This window comes from Triticum aestivum, chromosome 1A (assembly GCF_018294505.1).
Source record: "Triticum aestivum cultivar Chinese Spring chromosome 1A, IWGSC CS RefSeq v2.1, whole genome shotgun sequence".
NCBI classification, from domain to species: domain Eukaryota; kingdom Viridiplantae; phylum Streptophyta; class Magnoliopsida; order Poales; family Poaceae; genus Triticum; species Triticum aestivum.
The window spans coordinates 249,589,738-249,604,722 of record NC_057794.1 but is presented as its reverse complement, the minus strand read 5'-3'; the positions used below and the strand labels follow the sequence as shown (position 1 = coordinate 249,604,722).

The 14,985-nt window shown below is 41.2% G+C and overlaps 1 protein-coding gene across 1 annotated transcript; it reads left to right on the top strand.

Moving 5' to 3' along the window:
- Positions 1-1,622: 1,622 nt before the first annotated feature.
- LOC123180832 (uncharacterized) lies at positions 1,623-14,414 on the top strand. The gene is made up of 3 exons (XM_044593009.1): positions 1,623-1,857; positions 10,504-13,539; positions 14,163-14,414. Exons 1-2 carry the CDS (start codon positions 1,623-1,625, stop codon positions 11,556-11,558), a joined length of 1,290 nt encoding a protein of 429 aa, XP_044448944.1. The 3' UTR covers positions 11,559-13,539; positions 14,163-14,414.
- The last annotated feature ends 571 nt before the right edge of the window (positions 14,415-14,985 follow it).

Below are 14,985 nucleotides of genomic sequence, written 5' to 3'. Positions count from 1 at the left end.
TTGCGAGCATAGTTTTTGTAACATTTGAATTTTAGTTATAAATATATTTGTTGTCCCTTGATACTTTAGTTGATAGTTATGCATTCTGTACGAACTTTTGTTTTATGATCGTTTGTATTCTTCAAATTTTCTTTTGCATATTTATCGTGACAATTTTATCATGGTGCTCAGTTTTTCTTGTAAGCACCAATTTAAAAGTTCTTTGTTTTGTGTAGTGATAGTTTATTTTGCTAGCAATATTATAGATTGGCATAGTTTATTGAGTGATTTTGTTAAAAAAAATATACAATATTTACGAAAATAGAACTGTCAACCTTGTTGTGCGGGCTTTGAAATTAAAAATGTAAAAATAATAAAGTATTTTTGAAACATTTTGGAAACATACATGATCTAGCATAATACTCGTATTTATTTAATTTTTGACATAAATAGTTATTTTGTATTCTGAGCGAAATCCGATAGAACCAATGCTATGTAGAAGCTACAATTCACAGTTTTTCTAGCTATAATTGTTTTCACTCATAGTACGACACACCTCAATATTTGTTGAAACTTATAAACATGAAGTATTATGCTAGAATATGTTTGTTGCATTTTTTTACAATCTTTTCTTCTGAATCATGTGCGTGTATACTCACACCTAAAAAATCCAAACCGCTATACACATCCGTAGTAATTTTGTTGGTCAGTATTTGCTTCCATACACGTGCAAGCAGCAGCAGTTGTACCAAGGGTGTTTATATCATCACGTTATATATTTTGCTCTGAAAGTGTGCACACTACTTCATGTACAGACACATGGCTTTATTATCACGTTATGAAAGGCCATATGTTTGATGGGTCCCACCAATATCTTCTTGACTTTCCCCATTCCGTAGTCATCTTGACTTCTTCACTCCTCTTCTAGTATTCATTATTTCACACAATGACAAATGTTCATCTTTACCGATCCCCTTTCTCCTTATTCTCTCAGCTCACCTAAAATTTGCTTGCACCAGATAGCTTCCATCAGGTTGCTCTTCTTAGTGGCCGGATTGAGGTTGATCGCCCTCCACCTGCAGTCACCCCGGCAGAGCTGGTTCTGCCACAGGTTAGCCATGGTAGACTACAATTCAGAGTATCACACATGTTTTTTTTTTTTGCATAGTATCAACACACGTATTTGGGATGTGCAATACTGTATGCAATCACTTTTTAGTAGGAAAAAAAATGTGTTTTTTTGGGTAGAAAAACATTTTCTGGTGGAAGCCCATGAGGATCACGCAAGTTTTTTCTGGTGGAAGCCCAATAGGATCACTTTGCTCGCACTCACACTGCACAGACCTCCGAGTCTAACACGGCGCTGTGCCTAATCCCCTTTTCATCTCCTATCTCCTCTGTACAAAATTCATTCTACCCGAGCGCTGCGGATTTAATTCCCAACACCACCTTAGTTTCCCCTCTTGATTCCTTGCCACGACCTTGCTCGTACACACCTGCATGCACCTCTGCAGCTCGCCTGACTGTCGCGGTGACGGGGTGGCCATCTCGTGCGCCTGATTTGGCTCCCTGTACGCCTCCTCCATCTACCAGGCCAGTCAACATTGATGTAGGGTTAGCAGGGCTCGATGAGAAGCTACGCAATGGAGAAGGCTAGCTTGTCAATCTTAGACAGTGCCGCTGCTGTCGACGTCCTTGGTGGCGACATGGGCGTGGATCTCGTCTCCCACATCCTGCTTGAATCCACCTCGATTGTGAGGATGCTGGTGGTGTTGTCTTCCATCGCATCATGGATGTCCCGGAGCGAGGCGCCCCGGCAGGTCATCTTCATCCTCGATAGTGGAAGCCTGACTTCAGCGGCTCATTCTTCACCTGCAGGTCCCCCTTCATCCTTTCCTGGCTATCTCATACTCGTATTTTTTTCTTGTTTCTTATCATTTCTCTGCATATGTATGGCTAAAGCAATATAATGTACATGAAGGTACGACTTGTTAGTGAAACTAGATAATACCCCGCACGTTGTTGCGGGAATAGTTTGATATATATTTTGATTAAGTTGAAACATGAACATCTGATTGATGTATAAATATGGGTGCGGTGTTCTGGCACATTGTTCGCGCCAAATAGAGTGAAGAGTAAATCTGTTTAAACTTTTTTAGAGACCCCAAATTTCTCATTTTTGCTAGGAGCTACTCAGATATCAGAATGCTCTGAAATTTGGCATGAACATCACACACTCAAGCTTAATTCACATTTTTTTGAATTTGTCTAGTATTCATTTCAAAATTACTGTTCATAGGGTGTAGATGAGCTCGTGCTCCAGATTGGATATTCGTATAAATATGAAATGTTATTGAAATATAAGCAGTGTAATGGTTGGATGTTGTGGTTTGTATTTTTCCATTGATGGTACCATGTTGATGTTGCCCTTTTTACATGCATAGGTGCATGTTGACGTGGGATAGCTACATGTTATCATGTTCATCACCTATTGTGCCTAAATAGTAGCTGCTCGCCATAATTTTGATTTGAGATTTTGTATGGAGACTGCTACAAAGTGGCATTCACGGCCTAGATTAACATGATGAAGACCAAATCCGATGCTACCAAACTAACCGAGGATTCTAAATTTCTAACATCACATCAAGAAAATTTAAAACGTATCTACAATATCAGCAGCATTAGCAGACTCGATTAATCTCTCAAAATAAATAATGGTCAACCATACCCACTCCCTCATTCAAAAATGTCTTCAGACTTCTTGATGGTGTTATCCACTGCCCTGGAGGCCTAAACGTTTAAACATGTGAACAATAGAACTATCTACCGTGATGAAAAATAATGTGGAATGCGTTGTAATTTATTTACTATGTCAAGCATACAATGATTACAGATCGAGTGCAATCCTACATGCCATGTTGGTAACTTCACTTCAGTGATTAAAATCCATCGTCTTCTGGTTGAAGTGGTCTTCGAAATAAGCATCGTAAACAAGGTCAACTAACCCATGCTTCCTGTAAAGGGGAGGACTGAATGGGATTCAGGTAAACCAACCAAGGACTGATCATACAAAAAATAATTTAGACACCATGTTAACATCGATGGTGTGGCCATTGGCATAAAGGTTGCAATCAAAGGAAACTGCAATGATAACTTCAGAGTCAAAGAGGCTACAAACCACCATTAGGCATACAGTAGAAAGAGTAGCTGGAGCACGTGCAGTACGGTGCCGCCAAGTTCCAGCCTCATCGCTGTGGCCGGCAAACTTGTACTACGCCGCCACTGCATGCGCTGCAGTAAACATCAAGCCCTAGCATGACTCGAAGAACAATGGGGCCTGATTCCTATTTACTGCCCAGAGCTCACACTCATACATATATTTCAACAAACAGCTGAAGTGCAAGACGAACTCCACGAACACCACGTCGCTACCTCAAGGCAAGCCCACCATGCACTCTGATACTCATGTGCTGCTAGAAACAGTCATGCCGGAGTCAGAGAGACATAGAAGGCGAGGGGACCTGCAGTCGCGCCGGAGTCGGATAGCCTTCGAAGGACAGGGGACTGACACTCGTGTCGGAGGAGCCCACCGGCAAGGGGACGGCAGCGCGAGATAATCCCACGGAGAGCCGGCGAAAGCGAGATGTTCACGAAGAGCAGTTGGAGGCAAGGCGGTCTAAGCGGAGCCGGATAACCCGCCAAAGCCAACGCCGATCGGCAGTCGTGCCCGAGCAGGAAAGTATGCGAAGAAGCCCTCACGCGAAATTGGCTCGAACTCCTACACAGTAAACTGCTTCCCTGTACCACCTCTCGGAGCTCGAACCCCTTCCTCACCATGAACTCGCAGCCGCCTCCAATCAGATGCTTTGCGGTGGAGGCTGGTGTGAACCCATCAGATCTGGATCGCATGACGGGAGAAGCCAGCGGACCCATCTCAAATCGCGCAAGGGAAGGGTCACCCCGACTCGCACCAGTTGGAGCAGCCAGTGGCGCCGGCTTGGAGGTGTCCTGTCACCGGCTCTGCAAGTTATGGAAAGGAGGCGTCACGACGAATGTGCTGGCGTGGACGATTGGTCTTCCACGGTTGAACTCCTATGCGTCAATGCGTGTAGGTGAAAAGTTTGTGCGGTGCTGTTTCCCTTTCGTTAATTGAATACCCGGGTGAAATGGAAACGTCTGACGCTGCATTTGTGCCGATGTGTGATGCGTGGATGCATGCTAGCAGATAACTGATAGCTGAAGTGGTTGCTCTCTGTGCTACTAAACTGTTGGTTGGTCCCACCTGTAAGCTGGTGGTGAATTGATGATGTGGCTGATTTGGTGATGTGGATAGGCTGCATGTTAAGATAATTGATATAGTGGGGGTGAACTTCTTTGAAGAGAAACAGAAAGATTGAAGTGAACAGATTGATTTCATTGATAGTTACTGCAGGTACTTATATGTCCTGAGCAGTCGTGATTACATGCCCGTTACAAAGTTCGCGTCGTTTCGGAAAGACGCGGCGACGGTTCGCTAGGAACAGCGTCTGGCCAACGCGGTATCTTAACTGCCATATGGAATATTCTAAGGAATAATTGGCTGCCTAATTAGCCTAAACTAATACTAATTTATTCCTAACACTCCCCCTTGGACAACGCTGTTTGTAATCTTCATTGTCTTGAGTGCTGAAATATCTTGCATTTTCTGGATTGTCTTGGTCTTGGACCTTCAAGAATCTTTGATCTTGTATTGTCTATGTTTTGCAAGAAGCCTGTGAAAATATATAAAATAATTGGAATTTGATATATATATTGTTAGTGTAACCAATTATCTCATTCAAATCTTTATGAGAAATCCGTTGGAAAAATCATAAGGAAAGAGTACAATTTATTTATTATCAGAGGATAATAATAAATAACTTTGAATTCTAGGAGTTTTCTCCCCCTGAACTTTGCAAATTTCGTAGTCGTCTCATACCAATGCCATGAATGCATTTTTGAAATGCTGCTCCTGGTAAAGACTTAGTGAACAAATCTGCAAGATTGTCACAAGATTTTATTTGCAAAATATCAATCTCTCCATCTTTCTGTAATTCATGAGGAAGAAATAGTTTTGGAGAGATATGTTTTGTGATATTACTTTTAATATATCCCATATGCATTTGAGCAACACATGCAGCATTATCTTCATAGATAATGGTTGGTGATTGTAATGAACCAATACCGCATGATGTCTGAATATGATTTATTACTCTGCGGAGCCATACACATTCTCGTGAGGCTTCGAATAATGCAATTATTTCAGAGTGATTAGTGGAGGTAGCTACTAAAGTCTGTTTTGTTGAATTCCATGAAATAGCGGTTCCACCATATAAAAATACAAACCCTGTTTGTGACCTGGCATTATGGGGATCAGAAAGATATCCAGCGTCACAATAACCAATCAGGGTCATGTCTTGATTTTTCCGATAGAATAAACCAAGATCTTTAGTACCTTGTAAATATCTGAAGATATTCTTTACTCCTGTCCAATGGCGTTTTGTTGGAGCTGCACTATGTCGAACCAGTAAATTTACCGCAAAGGCAATGTCTGGTCTAGTACAATTTGCAAGGTACATTAGTGCTCCTATGGCACTGAGGTATGGAAAGTCAGGTCCCAATACTTCCTCGTTATCATCCCTTGGCCTAAAAGGATCCTTGTTCATATCAAGGGATCTGACGACCATAGGTGTTTTGGATGGATATGATTTATCCATGTTGAGTTTTTTTCAAAATTTTCTGAATATAAGCGGGTTGATAAACGAGTATTCCTGAGGGAAAATGCTCAAGCTATATACCTAAGCAGAATTTGGTTCTTTCCAAATCTTTCATCTCAAACTCCGTCATTAAATGATTGCGTGCTACAGTTATATCTGATGCGTTGCCAATGATGTTGAGGTCATCAACATATACTGAGATGATGCAAAATCCCTTTGAGGATTTCTTTATAAATACGCATGGGCAATCATTATTATTCGAGTATCCTTTACTGAGAAGGAACTCACTGAGTCGGTTATACCACATTTTACCCGACTGCTTCAAGCCATAGAATGACTTTTGTAGTTTTACACAATACATGTCGCGATTTATATTTGGATTCGGAATTTTAAGTCCATCAGGAACTTTCATATAAATTTCCGCATCGAGTGACCCATATAGATAAGCGGCCACTACATCCATTAACTGCATAGGTAGATTCATTTGTACTGCCAAAGATATTAAGTATCGAAATGTAATTCCATTCATTACAGGAGAATATGTATCGTCGTAGTCGATACCGGGTCTCTGCGTAAACCCTTGAGCTACTAGTCTCGCTTTATATCTCACCACCTCATTGTTTTCGTTCCTTTTTCGAATAAAAACCCATTTAGCTCCCACAGGGAAGACTTTATGAGGAGTAGGCATTATTTTAGAAAATACCTCTCTTTTGTTAAGCAAGTGTAATTCTGCCTCAATTGCTTCCTTCCATTTAGGCCAATCCGAGCGCTTGACACACTCTTTCATAGATTTTGGCTCTGGATCCAGTTGAAGGGTTTCAGCAATTTTCGAGGAGAAATCTGTGTCAGACAACTATAGTGCTTCTATTGTATGTTTCTCCTGAATCAATATAATTTATGGATATTTCATTAATTTCTTCAGGCTCCGTATGATTTCCCATAGAAACGGAGGCTGATTGTTTCGATATCCCAACATTATAATTTGTGTGCACATTTATGTTGGGTTCTTGATGATGAACATCAATTTGGTGTCCGTCAACTTGAGGTTGATTTGCATTTACTGTCATAGATTTTGATTTTCTTTGTTTCCGCGGAGGCTTTAGAGAAGCCTTTTCCGCTGTGACTAGATTTCTCCCCCTTTTATTTGTAATTGGGAGTTGAGTAGTTTTATTTGGTACCTCTACTCTTTCTGGTGCATTAACTGCGGGGATATAAGATTTAGTGACACCTTTGTGATCAGTAAATGCGTCTGGCAGGTTATTTGCAAAGTGTTGCAAATCTATAATTTTTTGAACTTCAGATTCAGATTCTTTAGTACGTGGATCTAAGGACTGAATGCCTGTTACATTCCAATCTATTTCCTGGCATTTTTTGTGGTTTGTTTCTCTCCCTAATGCCGGGAAATGGTCCTCATCAAAAATTGAGTCAGCGTATCGGGCTGTGAACAGGTCCCCTGTTAGGGGTTCTAAATATTTTATAATTGACGGAGAATTATATCCCACATAGATTCTAATTTTCTATGGGGTCCCATAGAGGTACGCTGCGGTGGTGATATCGATACATATACAGCGCAACCGAATTTTTGCAGATGGGAAATACTTGGCTGGTTGCCACGTACTATTTGAAACGGGGAAGTTTTATGATATGCAGTTGGTCTGACTTACATCAGATCTGCGGCGTGTAAAACCGCATGTCCCCAACAAGAGGTTGGTAAATTGCAATTCTGTAATAGTGGTCTAGCAATTAATTTTACTCTTTTGATTAAAGATTCAGCCATTCCATTTTGAGTATGCACATAGGGTACTGAATGTTCAAGATGGATTCCTAAAGCCATACAATAATCATTAAATGCGCGTGAACTAAATTCAGTAGCATTGTCCATTCTTATTGTTTTTATCCTGTGTTCAGGATGATTTGCTCTCAATTTGATAATTTGAGCAATTAATTTGGCAAAGGCATGGTTACGTGTGGATAATAGACACACATGTGACCATCTAGTAGATGCATCGATGAGCACCATGAAGTACCTAAATGGTCCGGATAGAGGTTGTATTGGACCACATATATCTCCTTGAATTCTTTCAAGAAAATTAAGCGACTCATTTTTAACCTTAAGATAAGATGGCTTAATAATTAATTTCCCGGTAGCACAGGCGGTGCATACAAAATCTGATGGTTTGGGAAATCTTTTAATTGGTAAATTAAGACCAACAGAATTACTTATAATTTTTCTCATCATACCTATTCCAGGATGACCAAGGCGATCATGCCAAGTCTTGAATTTATCAAGATTTTGAAAAATTATTTTGTACGCAACATAAGGTACGGGTTTTATGTATGTAAAGTATAATCCAGATGAAAATGAAGGGAATTTTTCAAGAGTTTGTTCCTCATATCCGTTGCTTTTTGTTAAAAGCAAATATTCTTTGTTATCCACCTCTATTGTTTTTAGATGGAAATTGTTAGATCGGATATCTTTGAAACTTATAAGAGTACGTGTAGATTCAGGATACAAGAGTGTATTCTGAATTACGATAGTAGTACCCATAGGGAGTGTAAATGTGGCTCTTCCTGAACCAATAATTGCTTTGTTACTTCCTCTTATGATCATAACATTTTCCTTTCTCTTAGTAAGAGTTTGGAAATATTTTGCTTCCCTTAGAATTGTGTTAGTGGTAGCACTATCCACTAAACATAACTCTTCTTCCATCGGATTGTTCCCGTTAAAATTCTATAGATAGAAAAAGAATATTTTAGAATAAATTTATTTTTATTCATATATTCATTAAATTACATACATAATATTTATATTACAATCTCAAATATAAATTCATTACAATATTATGTCTGATTCACATAATGCAATATACATAGTCTGAAAGACTTTATTCTACTTATTGTTATATAATATATAACGTCTTGTAGTATTTAAATAGTTAAGTGACATCAATTTGTTTATGGAGATTAACCGAGGTCTCCAAAAACATCTCGGGTGTAATCCACAAGCATGTCTTCATCGAGGATGAGATCTTCCTTTGGCTTGTATACTTGAATAGCGCTTTGAGAAGGACCAGCTTGAGGGTTATCTTGAATGGCGTTGAAGTGAGCTTCAGCTTTATTTCCATGAACTTGTTTGCCTTTTCCTCCATACTTCATGTATAGATCCACAAGGTTCTTGGGAATTCGGCATTGATTAGTACGATGATTCATGCATCCACACCTTTGACAAGTTTGAGAGTTGTCATTTTGATCATTTTTCTTGAAATGACCTTTCCCCTTAGTTTGACCGTTGGTCTTTTGACCATTGTTCTTTTTCCATTTTCCCTTGAATTTCTGGAAGTTCCTTTTACGGTTTCCAAATTTACTAGTAGAATGAGCATTAGCATGTGCTTCAGGGATAGGCGGCACCCGTTGGGCGAGCATTGTGATTCTTCATGAGAAGTTCATCATGCTTCTCGGCCTGAAGTAATGTGTATATGAGTTCAGAATACTTTGTGTATTTCTGTTGACGATACTGCTGTTGCAATATCCTCATCGAGGGATGGAAAGTGCATAAAGTTTTCTCTATTAAGTCTGCATCTGAAACTTGTTGATTGTAAAATCTTAGTTTGAAGTTAATTTTATGCACGGCAGAATTATATGCAGCAACAGACTTAAAGCCCTGAAACCTTATAAGAGACCATTCTCTTTGGGCTTCTGGCAACATTACTGCTCTTTGTTGGCCATATCTCTCCTTGAGGGAGTTCCATAAAGCTAAGGGATCCTCCTCCATCAAATATTCAGTTTTTAAATCAGGATGGAGATAGTGCCTTATGTAGTGCAATGCTGCATACTTTACCACTTGAGGTATTTCTGGAGCATTTTCGAGGGGTGCGACAATGCAAGGACCGAGGCTACGTCCACTTAAGAATATTTTCATATCCATGGCCCATGATAGATAGTTACTTCCATCTATTTGTAGTTCTTGGAATTCTTTCTTATTGATGTCAGCCATATTTCCTGCATGTATGATCATGCATTTAATTAATTTTACTTGATAGTAAAATTTATTTTGGTAAACAACAAATACGCTCTAGAGGAACACTTATAATTTGTAAGCCATATATGTGTATATCATCGAATTTTGATATATTTGGAAGAGCACTATGGAGACATAAAAAATGTCTCTGAGTAATAGGCAAACTGTAATATACAGTAGAAATGTCATTATTGTGTGATTGCACAAATATAATTCAAGATAAGCATATATTTTATTTGGCCTTTTTATCTCATATTAATGAGAGGATATTGCATGAAAAAATATTTTTTAAATGCAAAATAAAATTGTTGTACCAAATAACATGTTATAATATACTAAAACAAATATTAATAAACATGTCATATTACAGATATAAATGGATGTAAGGTCTAGGATATAGATTTACAACACCATATAGATCTCCAGCTAGGAAAATACAAACTTGGAGTACGTCTAATTAGTACGTCTAATACAAACACGAGTATATTAGTACTATATACTACACATCAAGAGTGATAAGCCCATGTGGCGTGGCCCATGGTTCTGTCGGCACAGCTAAAGCGTGCAAAAGAAATCGAGGAGGGAGTGGATAAGGTATACCCCAAATCACACATCCACTCCACAATCGCCCCCCCCCCCCCCCCCCCCCCGCAGAGGAGGAGGGAGCTTGGGAGGCGGCCTCGTGGGGGCGGAGATCCGCGACACGGCCAGTGAGGCCGAGTAGTGTCGGCGCGGGTTCCAGCGGGGCGGACAGCCATGGCTGATGCGAAGCGGCAGAGGAGCACACGGGCTTCTGGCGAGGGCGTTGGGAGCGTAGACAGCGGCGCTGCTTCCTGGTGCTCCTCCTCCTCCACTTCCAGCGCCAGGAGGTTGAGGTCGCGGCGTGCTGGGAGAGCGTGCGTCGGCGCATCGGCCTCGATCTCCTCCGTCTTCACCTTCGGCAGGAGGTTGATGACGAGTCGGGGCTTGGGCGCGTCCAGAGAGACTGCAGCCGACGGCGAGGAGAACTCCGGCAGCGGATCGTAGCCCGGTGGGTTGAAGTGCTTCGGGTCCTCGTCAGATGGCGTCGGGGACGGGAGGCCCGACCCGTACCCGTAGCCTGGGCAAGAGTACATCAACGGAGGTGGCGCCGCGAGTTCCTCGTCAGAGAAGTAGCGGTCTGGGTCATCGACGAGCCATCCGACGCTTGGTCGGGCAAGCATCCACTCCATGGGCGCGTACACCGGCGGCAGTTCCGCGGCGTCCGTGGTGATGTTGGAGGCAGAGGCCTCAATCTCGTGCTCGATCCTGGCCCCTGCAACAACCTGTTCGTCGATAGCGTTTGGTGCGGCAGCAGCCTCTTGGGGCATAACCAGGACGTCTTCACTGGGCGCATCCACCCTGGTACTCGGTCCTGGCGCTCCAGGGGAGTCGCTGCGATGCACCCGACAGTGACCACAGTGAAGGCGCTGACGATGGGCGTTGCGGCGAAGGAGGCCACCACCAGGATCGTAGCGACGAAGAGGAGCACGGTATGGTGCATTGCGGCGGTGGAGGCCGCCATTCCTGTTCAGGCGACGCTGACGGCGGTGGCCGAAGTTCCGGCGACGAGCAGCAGCCGGACCAAAAATCCAGCGAGGAAAACGGAAGCCCCGACGTTCCCTGGCCATAAATCGGGCGAAAGCGAAAGCAAGGCCCTTCAGAGAATCCATCTCTTCTCACCTCTCTTTCTCTCCTGTAGCCTATTCTCTGGTTCGAGCAGTGCTGATGACGTGAAGAGAAACAGAAAGATTGAAGTGAACAGATTGATTTCATTGATAGTTACTGCAGGTACTTATATGTCCTGAGCAGTCGTGATTACATGCCCGTTACAAAGTTCGCGTCGTTTCGGAAAGACGCGGTGACCTGTTCGCTAGGAACAGCGTCTGGCCAACGCAGTATCTTAACTGCCATACGGAATATTTTAAGGAATAATTGGCTGCCTAATTAGCCTAAGCTAATACTAATTTATCCTAACATTCTTGAGTATATCGGATATGTAAATCTATTTATGGCCCCATACACATTTTCCTGTACTTGGGACTGGTATCTGAAGTGTTAGGCCCCCTGCCCCCATTCATATTCAAAACATCTAAGAAATTAATTAGTTCATTTGTAATTAGCTTTAGTTTTACTATTTTCCAAATATAGAATTAATTTTAAAAAGTGAATATGAAAATGGGCGCTATTACATTTTAGATATGACCTATAACAATCCATGGATGTTGTCAGTTGTCACTATTGTCATACTACCTCCATTTCAATATATAAAACATTTTGGTAGGCCATTTTATCCTACCAAAACATCTTATATTTTGGAATGGAGGTAGTACAATGGAATTTGCTTCAAATGTTAGATAATATATAGTGTCGACTTATTGGTATTACTGAGCTACTTCCATCGAATGTTGATGCATGTTACCAGTACTTCTGCGAGTAGTAGATCATATCCATTCTGCCATATCATGTTTGCATAGAAAATTCAATTTTATTTTGAGAATAGTTTGCAGTGTACAAATTTTCCATCTACTTATGGTTATCTAAAACGGCTAGTAGCATATGTACGCGTGTTTTTAGTTCCTACCTTTTGAATATTTTTGTGTTGACTATGTTCTTGACCATATGTCCTCGTTGTTAGTTCATTTGCTATAGAAAAAAAATAACCGGTGTGATCAAGTCAGCATGGTATTACTTGCAAGTGTTTTGAGTAACCCTTCCTCTTGTGTCTCATGAACTCCTTGAGCTTTATGTGGAACACTCAGTCAACAATATTAGGTCTTTCTGATGCAGCTTGGCCTACTTCCTGTAGCATATAGACTGTATCTCCGGCCAAGCTGCGTTGAACATGAATGTCATAAATTGGTCTGCATATCCAGCTCACTGACATATTGCCATAGCATCTTGGTAGTTTTGCGCTTTGTATCTTGGGCTATCTATGAAGCTGGATGGCACATGGCAGCATGGTTTATAAGGTGGTAAAGCAACCTAAAGTGAGCACCATCTACTCTGATGCTTAAGCGATGTATGGTCACTGTCGGCCTAAGCGCCTAAAGTAGGTATATTTCTAAGGCGTTGCCAGGGCGCCTTACCACTTAAGCGATGCTGAAGCGTCTGAAGCAGGGCACTTTATAAACAGAGCATGGAAGTAGTATTCTCTTTCGTACCTGTTCATCCCTTGTGTCTCCTCTTTCTATTGCCTCTTGCAAGCCAACATATAATTCCGTTCTTAGGTGTCCTTGGTGTCTTTTGATCCAGTCCAGTTTGTACTGTAAAATACATGCAAGGGCATCCCCATTTAACTGCAGTTTAAGCTTTTCACAAACCAGGAAGTATTTCGATTGGTTAGTATGGTGTTGTATATGACTCATAGTATTCCAACACTGTTACATGCTTTCTCTTGCATTTTGCACCTTCTTTTAATATATCTTGTATATTTCCTCTATACCCATCTTTTCTGTAGGGGAATAATAATGGATACTGCATAGCCATGAATTATGAATGGTTCTTTGATATTCTTCTCGGCCTAATGGCCTTTTACTGAACAATGATATCCATCCTTTTCTATTCCCTATTGTATCATTCACAATCAAGCCTATAACTTCGGTTGCCATTCTGAGTGTTTTTGCTAGTCTATTATCTCTATCCAACATATTTTTAAGGCCCTCGACAATGTGATGATCTGTTGAGTCCCTTGTATCTTCTGATGCTGACGCGTTAATCCTGTTTTTACCTCAATTGTAGGGTCATAGGTGCATAACTGCATTGTGCGTGGCTCATCTTTACCTTCAGGTAGTAGAGTTCCTATTCTGAGGTATTTTTGGCCATTCATTCCAAATACATAAGTTCCACGACCATTGTTTATTTTTGTGTCTACCTTTCCTCCCATTGATGTGAAAGCGGACATGGACTTGTACAATCTAAATATTTTGCATTTAGTGTTTCCTTGGCAATTTGGCATGGTTATCCTGCGGCTCTCTTAATAGTGGCAAGTCAACCTTGCCCTGTTGGTAGCAGTCTGAAAGATGGCATGCTTCTCGCTCTACCTAAAGTTCTTTCTTCATACCAGAATATCGCACCACATACTCACTTGCAGCTTGGGTTTCTGACGCCCAAGTTTCCATATCCGCCCTCTCCAATGTCCTATTCAAGTTTCCTAATTCAGCATCAATTTAAAATTCATAATGTCTAGTTGTTCTTTTTGGTGCTCAAAAGAAAATGATAGAACTCACAATTTGTTTTTTCTCTATCCTAATTTTTATGGTGTACACTTTGTGTTATTTTTAGTCCTTTACACACCCCTAAAAGAAATACCAGGTTCATGAATGTCCAAATTGTAGATCTGGATTGAACTTTCTAGCTACTTACCTCTTAGTCATACCAGCTTGACTGATTATTGATTTTGATCTGTGCAGATGGTACTTACTGGAGGCTCGCTCGATGGACCGATGGCACAATTGAGGATATTCGTGCACTTTCTTGTGAGAGTTCTTTTTCTTCTTTGAGGGAAAGCCATCATGGTCGTGTATATTTATTTGGTGTAATAGCTACATCATCTGCAAAAAAGACAAGTAAAAAGCTGGAGGGTTGCCTGCGATGGGTACAAATCTAATCTATCATGGGTTTTGTTTATGGGGCCATGAGATTGATTGTGAGTTGGTGTAAACAATATGTGATGGACCGTAAGATTGATCCTGAGATTACTGTATATGGTATTAGGAACAAAATCAACAGAGAATACATGCAAATGATCAATGCAGGGTTGGATTGTTTGGGAGAAGCCGTAAGATTGATCCTGAGATCAATGTATATGGTATTAGGAACAAAAACAAAAGACAATACATGCAAATGATCTGTGTAGGGTTGGATTGTTTGGAAGAAGCGATCAACAAACCTATCTTGGCTTGGGTCGCTGGTCATGCTGCATATTGTTGTGAGAGCCACCTTGGAGGGGCGACATGTGCCTTCCAGCCCTATTTGCTTGAGTCAAAAAAAGACCCGAGAGAGGAGGAAGGACGTAGAGGTGGAAGTTTGGATCGCTGACCGGAGAGGAGGAAGGATGTATGCGTGGAAGCCTGGAAACACCCCAATGCACTGGCCATGAAGATGATTTAGGGAAGCTGGGGTTCCTTAGCGTAGGTTCTTTTGATTTTTTTAGATCGCTTCATAAGTTGGCCACGATAGGTTAAGACTTTTAAAAGGAATATTAAAGGTAGACGTGAGGGAAGTTTTTCCTAT

Excerpts from the sequence above, each read along its gene's own strand:
- LOC123180832 (XM_044593009.1), top strand. The coding sequence starts at position 1,623 with ATGGAGAAGGCTAGCTTGTCAATCTTAGACAGTGCCGCTGCTGTCGAC. Across the intron at positions 1,858-10,503 it reads GGCTCATTCTTCACCTGCAG|CGGCAGAGGAGCACACGGGC; the intron begins GTCCCCCTTCAT and ends GCTGATGCGAAG.